Source organism: Porites lutea, chromosome 5, assembly GCF_958299795.1.
Source record: "Porites lutea chromosome 5, jaPorLute2.1, whole genome shotgun sequence".
Lineage (NCBI taxonomy): Eukaryota > Metazoa > Cnidaria > Anthozoa > Scleractinia > Poritidae > Porites > Porites lutea.
The window spans coordinates 35,310,513-35,321,712 of NC_133205.1; the positions used below are offsets into that span (position 1 = coordinate 35,310,513).

General features: G+C 36.0%; 1 protein-coding gene across 1 annotated transcript in view; it reads right to left on the minus strand.

The window, feature by feature from the left end:
• Positions 1–8,493, minus strand: part of LOC140936726 (cilia- and flagella-associated protein 53-like) — an 11,011-nt gene extending 2,518 nt beyond the window's left edge. The window contains exons 1-8 of the mRNA XM_073386210.1: positions 8,313–8,493; positions 7,973–8,092; positions 7,192–7,301; positions 3,442–3,615; positions 2,869–3,091; positions 1,866–2,066; positions 1,043–1,141; positions 505–721 (exon numbers count right to left, since the gene is read on the minus strand). Of these exons, the coding sequence (XP_073242311.1) occupies positions 505–721; positions 1,043–1,141; positions 1,866–2,066; positions 2,869–3,091; positions 3,442–3,615; positions 7,192–7,301; positions 7,973–8,092; positions 8,313–8,378 (1,210 nt within the window). The 5' untranslated portion in view covers positions 8,379–8,493. The remainder of the gene's footprint in view (positions 1–504; positions 722–1,042; positions 1,142–1,865; positions 2,067–2,868; positions 3,092–3,441; positions 3,616–7,191; positions 7,302–7,972; positions 8,093–8,312) is intronic.
• Positions 8,494–11,200: the final 2,707 nt, after the last annotated feature.

Sequence of the window (11,200 nt, forward strand, 5' to 3'; positions counted from 1 at the left end):
GGCGTCAACAAAAAAATCGTTGTTTTATTTGTTTGGCAAAAAAATTTCAGTTTTCTCACACGTACTTAAAAAACGAGTGTAACGGAAGTAATTTTGATTGGCTGTTTCGGCAAGATGTTAATAAATCCAAAAAAGGGCCGTAGCTCGTAAAAGATCTGTATTAGACTCTTTTTTCATTTTGCCTTGTCCTCACCTGGGAACTTACAATGTAAATCTTTTATCGAGCAAATTTTACCATCCAAATAAGTAATGTGTTGTTAATGAACATGGCCACCTTGCCAGTTGGCTGCAAACCAAAAATTTTGTGTTGAACCTTTCTTGCTTAGGACCAGACAAGGTTAGAAAATATTGAATGGCAGTTGGCCTGGATCAGCCTGGATCCTATCAACCCCTGAAAGCCAATCACTAACATTTTGTAATTTAGAGAATATTTGATCCCATCCGATCCAGTTTTATTGACGCCTGTATTGTAATAAAGAGGAATGAAGTTCAAGTGCAACGTACTTCTTTCTTCGATTTGTTCTTCTCTCGTCTTCATAACGTTTGCCAGGAGTTTTTGACGAGCGTCTCTCTCTAGTCTGTACTGCTTCATAGTGTGGGCCCATTTCTTTTCCACTTCCTCGTTCACAAGTCTTTCCAGTTCCCTTTCACGTTCCTCCTCCTCTTTTCGGTTCATTGCACAGTACTGCATAAAACGCAAGTTCTCTTCGCGCAGTTCACGCTGTTAACCGAAAACGTAAGGACCAAAATTAAGCTTCAATTTTGTCAAAAATTTAAGAACTATGAAAATTGACACCAAATTACTTAAGAAGTATCTGAACAAAAGCCCAAGATTCTCTCTGGACCAATTTTGTCTGCATACATGTATGTCAAAACGCTTTGAAGAAATTAAGGCTATATATAGCCTCTACATATTGTATTATAGGAACTTTTGCTTATAAATTGAAAAACATTATGAAAACATTATTATAGGGAAAGGGATGAATGTTCTCAAATTCAGCTTGAAATTATTTTAATCACATTGGGAAAACAATGTACAAACCTTTCTCTGCGTTTCTTCCTTCACTTCATTCCGTGTATCTTCCAGAAGTTTTTCCAATATTTTCATGTCCATTGCCAACTCTTCTTGTTTTTCTTTGGCCTGAATAGTTAGAAAGACAAAGACGCAGTTTGATACTAATGAACTACATATTTTGAAGAAAACTGGAAATAAAAGTCACATGTAAACCCTGTCACAGACACTTGCTTAAAGAGAATCCTCTTGTCTCAGGCCTTCTACAATTGCCACTTGTGAGGAAGGTGACATACACGCTCAGGTAATTTGCTGGGTCTATTATCCTTGACGAAAATGGAAAATGAGGCACAACTCGTATTCTAATACAGCGTGAAAAGGATTCAGAAACTACGTGGTCTTTCTCAGCTCACGCAGCAACAACGCACTTTTCAGGGGAGTGGGGGAGAAAAAGCTTTGAATTCTTCTTTCTATTGGAAGTATTAAAAATGTACAGTCAATAAAAAGTTTGACATCACTAACAACTTCCACCTACACATTCAAACACTATAACATGGAACACTGTTACATGTTTAAAAAGAAACAAATGTTTGTTTTATTAAACAAGGGTATATCTTGCTATAAATTTTCCATACATTTTGCTAGATCTGGGGCACAGAATTTCCTATATATTAATGTCTGGGGTTTTGTTATACAGGGGTTCCCGGAATCACGGTTTGTGTTCACTGTACATTAGTTAACTAAAGGTGCAAACAATTATAGCCAGGTGATCAACCAATTTTATCTCTTACTATCAATATAAATAACTTCTAACTTTTTTTAGTATAAAATGCAACAGTATCATGTCACAAACCTCTTTCTCTTTTTTAAGTCTAATGGACACCTCTCTGGATTTTTTGGCAGCTTTCTGTTTGCGTAATTTTTCTTCCTGAAGCCATTTCTCTTCCTCTTTTCTTAGCCTTGCTTCTTCTTTCAACCACTCTGCTTCCATTTCTTTTAATTTCTTCTCATCTTCACGTTGCTTTTCACAGGCTGATATTTGCACTTGTAGTACCTATTTAAAAAGAAATCAGGTTAATTAAATGTTATCAACACAACGTTTTTAAAACTGCACTGAAAATGGACTCAGAAATGCATTCATCACATACATGTAGTGTTGATGCTAATGTTCGTATACTTTATGCATCTGATTTAATCAAGAAACAAAGACATCAGAAATTTCCCATTATAATAAACAGGCAGTTGGAACGTTGACCAGAATATCATAAAATTCTATTTTCTATTTTTAATTGCTTGAGCTTAAAGTAGAATTCTCCAAAAGTTCACATCTTGCCACATTCACCATCATGGCATTTTTTACCTCTTTTCATCACATTTTATACAATTCTGCAGAAAAAAAAATTGACTATCAAATTTTCATGCTAGCTCAGTTTCATTTATTTTCACTTATTTCAATTCTATTTTTTTAGTTTCAAACTAGAACTTGATTCAAGTTTGCAGCTGTAGAGCGTTTTCACATGACATCATGGCAGCCATCTTGGTGTTCCAATGGAAAACAATGAAATGGCAGCCATGTTGGTCCTCCAAACAAATCTCATAGGAATTAAACTCTTTTCTTATGTAAATGCTTTCTTTTGTTCCAATAAATTTGCATAGATGCTGGCCACGTGAGTGAAAACACTTTATAGTTACATTTAATTTGTAAACTTAAAAATCACAAATTGAGTCAGATGTCTTTGGAATTTCCCCAAGGCTAAACGTATAAATAGCGAGTATAATAAAAAATCTCACTGCTAGCAATAACTACATTTTGCTGCAAAAGAAAAATAATCGACCAGTATTATTATCACCAGTACCTTTAAAGTTTCTCTGTTTCTTTCAATCTGTTCTCGTGCAGTTTCTTCCTCTCTCTGACTTTTTATTGCAATATCTTTTGCCCATAAATCAGCATAAAATCTATCCACCTCAGCATCCTTCTTTTTCTGCTGCTCCTTCATCACTAGCTGTGAATTACGCTCCTGGAAAACTTCATCTCGGTGCCGCTGAGTAAGAGTTGAGCGGAGTTCTTCACAGTTATCTCTGAAAATAAAAACCAGAAAACAAATTATTATTGAGATCTGGGAGCTTTGGTACATGCTTGTACTTTATCATACCGAAATGAATGCTACATATACACTGCGGAGCTTTTTAATTAAACACCCATTTATAGTCACACGTAATTAACTATGTACCATCTGAGGCCACGTCAAGACTCAAGAAATGTATAAATCTTCAACACCACCAGGAATATCGTAAGTTAGGCCAGAAAAATCAGGACAAGCGCTATGCATGTATTGCACTGTATACGTGTAACAAATTAATTAATTCAATACACTGTAAATTCAGAATAATGACTTATATAATTATGCTATTTGTAATACTGCCTGTACCTCCATCTTTGGTCATATTTTTCCTGTACAAGTCTTAGTCGTTCTTCCTCCCTCTTCTCTTTCAAAAACTTGGCTCGCTCTCTCATTTTTGCTTGTCTTTCAAGAGTTGTTTCTTCTTTTGCTTCCATTTCCTCAATATAACTTTGTTCTTCAACAAGAAGCATTTCCCTTAATCTATTAAAGAGAAAAAGTAAAAATTCATAAATGATAATGACATTTAGTCTTCCCAGACAGTGCTTTGGACATTTCTATATATAATTTATAAATTGCTATTACACATTACTAATATTGAAAATGAAGAAATGATCATCGCAGTGAACGCAATTTATGCAATTGCGTATTTAAAAGAAGTTTTTTCAGGCTTCTTTACGCAATTGCATAAATTGCGTTCACTGCGACGATCATTTCTTCATTTTCATTTCCGCAGTTCATTTATGATTTATTTCATACATCATTAGCATTACTAATATTATTGTACATTCACTATAGAAAAAAATAACCAAAATATTTTTTGTTACAGAACACATTTTATAGATAGCCCATTAAGCCTGAGCCAATGGATGAGTATGTACTAATTATTTATACCCTAGGCCCAACAACATAACAGATATTAGACACAAATTGAAATTAAGACATGAATCCAGTGAAGTTAAGCAGTAAGAGCAAACAAAATAATTTGTACGTTGACAAAATTGCAACATAGAATAAAATAGCTGTTGATAAAAACCTAGACAAGGGGAGATTTTTCCCATAAAAATCGATGATCGATCCAGTCGGGTGATCTGATTATTTCTGATGACCACTTATTAAATCTTGGCCAATTCCGAACACTACCCTTGCGAAATGAATTCCCAGAGTTCTGGGAATTCCTAGGAATTCCTAGGAATTCCTAGGAATTCCAATTTATTCCAAGACATGCAAATGAGCAAAGATAAAAAACCTTGGAATATTTAGGAATACTTGGGAATGGGTTAAAACACTAGTGGGAATTTTTGGGAATTCCTAGGAATTCCCAATAATTCCAAGTTTGAAGGATACTGTCTTTGGAACTTATGGGAATTATTGGGAATTGCTTAAACACCAATGAGAATTTGTGGGAATTCCTAGGAATTCTCAATAATTCCAAGTCATTGTTAACTTGGAAACACTGGCTTAATTTTTAGGAAAAACGATAACTGTTCAAAGGTAATAAAAAGCGTAAAAAATTTTAATAATCATTCCTTTAATTGCCTATAACAACAAGGATTTCTTGACATTAACCAGCATCTATATACAACATTTATTGCGACTTAAATCTTTAAAAAAAATTATCAACAATATATAAGCACGATACTGAAAGCTTATTCAAAGTGCCACTTCTCGTACCTGAGCTTTCCAAACATGTCCACAACACGTTTTTCATCGCGGCTTTGCCTAATAAAAGGTCATCGCTTCTTGAAAAAACAACACGAAATTTTCCTCTCGCTGCTTATACCTCAAAAGCGTTGGAATATTTTATTTAGCTCTGAAAACGACCGCTTTTTTCAACTTGATCATCATCGAGCAAAATCATCCGCCATGTTTGAGCTATACTGGTTACCAGTCTCCCCACTAAGTGAATTGCGTCATCACGTGCGCCTTTTGAACCAATGGAAAAGTGTGAAATGAAGTTCCGTTTAGTGAGTTCAAATTCACGCGGACTTTCATTAGCAAGAGCACAAGTATTTTGCATCCGAAATGGACGTTATTTTAAACGCGGATTGTTCATTTATTTTGTTGTTGACACATGAAACGTGCTTCCAGTCATGTCTGAGAACGATAAGTCAGCTGGATTGTGAAAGGTAAAGGTACGTTCCTGCTTCGTAATGTGTCTTCTGATGGTAACCACGTACTCAAATAATGAAGCTGGAGATCAAAGTGAAATTATAGATCGTTCCGACATATGAACACGAAACTTCAAGATGGCATGGAAAACCATTTATTGGTTCCTTTTTGTTTACTGGAGACATAACTGTAGTCGTTGTTGCAAATGGTTGATGGTATTCTACGTGAATAAGCTAATACTCGATCAGATTCTGGCGGATTTAATACAGTAGAACCTCGATAACTCGAACTCCGATAACTCGAATTCCCCGCTAAGTCGAACTAAATTTGCTTTCTCTTGATCAAGATTTCACTGAAATTTACCCCGATAACTCGAATTCCCCACTTAAAATCGAACTATTTTTCGTTTCCCTTTAGAATTCGAGTCACCGCCGGGGTTCTACTGTAGTCATGGACAAGTATGTTTAAACGCCATGTACTACAAGTATTTTAGTTTCCAGTTCATTATTTTGTTCTCAGTTTGAGAGCTGAATTAAAAGTCAGGCGGCTTAATAAGGGCTTAGCAGATAAGCTTGCTGGAAGCAAGTTGGCCTGACTTTTTCTTTTTTTACACATATGTTCCCGCTGTAAAGTTAATTCAATCAAGACTCTTTTGCTGTATTATTCCAGTTACAAATGTGTCCCACAATTTTTCAGTAATGACTCAAGAACAATTTATATCTCAGGACTTTACTTGTTTTATTCAATTTTGTAAAAAACAAAACATGTACCATAAGATGTGATTTTGAACATTATTATCATAAACTTGTTTAAATGCAATTTCCATGCTTTCTCCAGTTGGTAATTAATCATTAAATTTGCGTATACTTTACTTTCCTGGCATTGGATGTTGATTGATGACATGATGTTAAACCTGTAAACTCCTAGAATTCCTAGGAATTACTAGGAATTTCTGGGAATTTCTAAGAATTTTTTGTGCTTTAGATCTTGTAGGTTGGAATTCCTAGGAATTCCTAGGAATTCCAAGTCCAGTTTCATTTCCATTTGGAATTTCCGGGAATTTCTAGGAATTTAGAACCAGAACTTTTTAAACTGGGAATTCCTAGGAATTCCTAGGAATTCCAAGTCCGAATTTACCGTGAAAATTCACACCTATGATTCCTAGGAATTCCTAGGATTTTTTTCCTAGGAATTCCTAGGATAATCCTAGGAATTCCTAGGAATTCCAAAAGTTATTTCGCAAGGGTAGTACAAATGTATAATCAATGCACTGCCAGGCTGGAAGAGTCATGTTCCATTAACAACATTTTGTTTCTAATATAATACTTATCAGTTAAACCCCTACCAAGGCCACCTTTCACCATTGTACACTTTTTCTTGTCCTTACAGAGAGTTCACACATTTTACACTTTTCTTTAACTCTCAAAAATACTGATAACAATAACCATTCCACAACCACAATGGCCACTAAAATGCTAGCCTGAGAAAATAGCCAACATATGGCAACGCTACCACTGGTTTCCCTGCCAAATGACGTCTGGGAAACGAGTGCAGAAATTTCATACTGATGACACATCACTACCCAGATCTGGGTAGTGCTTCTGATTGGTCATGCAACTTTCCCACATGGCCCAACCAATCAGAAGCACTACCCAGATGTGGGTAGTGACGTGTGATCAGTATGGAATTTCTGTGCTCATTTCTCAGACATCATTAATTGGCAGGGAAACCAGTGGTAGCATCACCAAATGTCGGCTGTTTTCTCAGGCTACTAAAATGCACCTTCTAATGTAAAGAAAATCCCCCTCTTCAAATTAGCCATTTGAGTTTGTGTCTTGATCCCCTCAAAGGTGGCTGTTATAGAGACATTCAACAGTGTTCTCACATACATACACTATAATATATATTTATTTGGTATTTGTCTATTAAAAATGATTAAACTCCAACCTTTCTCTCCTGTCTTCCAAACTAAATGTTCCCCTCTGCATTAGCTTCTCCACTCGCCTAGCAATTGTATTACTTTTTATTCTTTTATCAGTTGCTTTCTCCCATTCAGACTAGAAAAAGAAGAGCGTGGGGACACTTTTTTTAAAATCAAATGGAATGAAATAAAAATACAATGTACAGTAAAAACCCGCAACTAAGAACCTACATTTTTAGGAGTTAGCCTAAACAGGTTCTTATATAAATGGTAGTAAACAGAATTTTAGGCTATTTAGGTTCTTAAAATGGGTTCTTAATTCTGGAGAAAAAAACAATAATAAAACACAGCTGCAAACAAGTTGGTCATAGCCTATACTAGCTTTACTGCATAATGGTGTGCTGATCTACATATTGCTTAGTATGCTTTGTAAGTCTACATATCTTGCACTCATTTTTCTTTAAAAAACATTTTTACAACAATGGCAATCTGCTTTTTTTGCTTCAAATATGATTCTTGCAATGCAGCTGAAATGTACTAGTATGATTTTAGAAAATAAGAACCTGTTTTAAATTTCTTAGGCTAAATAGGTTCTTGTTTATAGGGGGTATAAATTACCAATTTTAGGCGAACAGGTTCTTAATTTTTAGGTTCTTAGTGGCGGGCTTTTACTGTAAGCTTACATCACCGATAAACAAGCTTATGTTATTGCTTTAAAGTTATATAACCTTACATTAAATTGTACTTGTAGCTGCAGACACTGACCTACCAAAGATAAAATGATTAAAACAGCAATGATGATCTTACCTTCAAATCACACTGTTTCTGGTACTTGGTTTCAGCAATTGCTTGCTCTCTAAGTTCATCTTTTCTCCTTGTTTCAAGGATGAGATGTTCAACTGGCCGTTTGCTCGTGGGTTTGGCTTTCTGAAAAGCGTACGTACATAATACAAGAAAACGTTATATCTCCTACTTAAGCTGAAAAGTACTTGTATTAAGGAATTTTCAATTTTATCTTAGCAACTTAAACGTTTTCACTCATACAAGATAAGCAAAACTGTTTGAAGGGAAAGCTTGTTAATAGAACGTATAGTAAAAGGCACGCACTAAACATTTCTAAGATCTGAAGAAAAAATCGTGAACTTACAATGGCTACTGAATGAGGAGTAGGACCAGTGAATTCTCTACACCTTCGTACATGTTCTACCATCATATTGACGACGAATTATTTCAGACAAATACGGTGCAATAATACAAAACTTTCGTATTTCAGATCACAACATCCACTGCTCCTGTATTGCTTGGCACGGTGGTTGCTATTCGTGTGCGTTGCCATAACTACATGTGTTAACAGTTGTGTACGCCTGCGTTAAAAAGGGAGCCTCGATTTCATGTGATCAGAAGATTACAGGACACCCAACCTCAATAGATCTCTGCGTGTGTGAGGAACTGCAACCGATTAGTTACCGATTCAATTTTTAAAAGTAAAAATAAAGTTAAATTATGAAGAATGTTAACTTAACGGCCGTTTTGTGATGCAATTTCGTACCCACATTTCACTCTGTCTGGCAGTGGGGGATCTGTGTACAAGTTAATTTTCGCTGTCGGGCCAGCAGCCGATTAATCGGCTCCAGTGACCGCCTCCAGTTATTTTTCTTTTTGTTTAGCCCCATTGGGCAAATCTGGAAGATTAATTGACACATTTGCTTCCAGAGCTGCCACGACTTTTGAATATTGCGCGTATCTCTCTCCTCCTCAGAGCTAAAGATGTCAAAAAAGTAATAAATAAGTAAATAAATAAATAAAGGCGGGGGGAGGGGTAGGTGAAAGGAAAGCCCCAAGTGAGAAGTGGGCAGCAAGTCTGCCTTACTAAACTAGCGCTTAATAAGGTGTTTCAATACAGTTTTTCATTGATCATATCGATATTTTCAATGGTCTGAAGACTGAAGAGTGATTATTTTAATTTTATCCTCGTCCGATCGCTATAAAATTTTCACCAGAGATCGACTGTGAATCGAAGTATGTCAAAATGAAGAAAGGCGCCAAAAGTCAAAATTTAGAATAAAGTTGCACTTAGAGAGGTGGTGAGAGAACAGGTTAGTTTTCAGGATCGCAACACCCTGGGTTGCAGAGGATATTTTTTTTCTTATTGATCTGATTGTTCGCGGCGAAGCCGTGACAAACCGTAAGCACGGTTTTTATTTCATATTAGGTATTTTGAGAACGGACCTCTGGAGCCAACATACGATCGCAAAGCAGTAAATAGACCAAAATTTCCCAGCAGCAAAATGTGATAATAAGCTGCATTCTGACGCTACTTAAGATAAACATGAATTAGTTAGAACTTTTTTATGAAACAATTTATCACGGCTATTTAAAGTATAAGGTTAGAAGCATGTTTACGTTTTATTTGAATCAAGAGAGGATAAAGTTTTATCCTCTCTTGTTTGAATTCAAACAAGCAGAATTTTTTACTTCTCACGGAGGTTACCTGCTAAACACCGGCCACACTTTAAGTTTCTGGTGTGGGATTTTCAGTAGCAGATCAAGATCGCCCAAAATTCGTCTTTTATCGATTAACTTAAGACTAGACTTTGACATTAAACTTCAATCCGAAGTTAGTTAGTAGTGAAAATTTCATAGCGATCTGACAAGGATAAAATTATTTTTAAGGCCATTGAAAAATATCATTATGGTCTCCTAAAAATTACATCGAGACACCTTAAAATACCATATTATATCACAGGTGTCCCAAGCTCACGTTAACAGCCAAAAACCCCGACTAAATCGATGAATTCACTCCAAAAAGCACAGGAATACATCAAAGGTAAGTCTCCTTTATTTATTTTATAGAAAAATTAGTAAGAATAATGATATTTAGCGTTCTCAGACATGAACTTTCAGGTTTGTTTCCAGAGAGAGAAGGGAATCATAAACCATCCGGTAGCTTTGACGCATTCGACAATTCCGCAACGCTATGTAATCAGCTTCCTTTTCGAACGCATGCGCCTGATTTGGAACTTTCTTTGATGATTTTAGGCAGGCAAGTACATCAGCAACATACTAACGCCATTATGTAAGCAACGCAATTAGATATGAAGTACACAGGTCTCAAAAAGGACACTATAATTCTATCAACGCAACATGTAGGATTTAATGTAGGAAAAAGTAAACAGGTCTAGATAATAGAATTCGCTGACAAACACTGAGAAAATTATTTCCGCGTAAAGAGCATTAATCGTCGCTATAAACCGCCCCATCCCTTCCCTAAAAGTATTATGTGAAAACCTGGAACAGACTAAACATATAATACAATTGCTACTACAATTTTCCAGTAAACATTGGAATGGGACTGCTTCCTTTCCTGAGATAAAACCTTAACAGGATCTGATTGTGCAGTGTTAGGTAGGCTTATACAATCATGCCTTAAAAGATCTCTTCTTTGAAAATTGCTAAAATTAGGTTTAAAGGAATAAAAGAGTGCAACCATAGTAAAATATTCCTGTCAATTAAAATGTATCTAATATAGAAAGCTCGGGCTTCCAAATCATTACGGATAGTGCTTAAGCCTTGATCGTCAACTTTACCACTAGAACAACAAATCCTTAGCAAGTAGTGGACCCTTTGCACGAAACGGTCACATGGGAACAAAAACGGGTGTCAGTAAAACGCGGGGTCAGGGTCCCTTTTTTTGTTTGTTTCGTTTTGTTTTTTGTTTTTTTTCTAAAGAATGCTGTTTTAGGTTTAGGGTTAGGGTTGGTGTGAACCCTAACCCTAAACCTAAAAGAGCATTCTTTAATTAAAAGATAGACCCCGGCCCCGACCCCTATCCCTACCCCGCGTTTTTCTGACACCCGACAAAAACACCTTGCTGGGTGGCAAACGACGCAGTGAGGCAAGAAAAACAAGAGATTACAAGGTGTTTTTATACCATGTGACCGTTTCGTGCAAAGGGCCCATAAGGTCCTTAAAATACTGTTTGAAAAGAAACATTTCTTAAACCGTTTGAAATTCAAATTGCCTGCATCCCGAGAC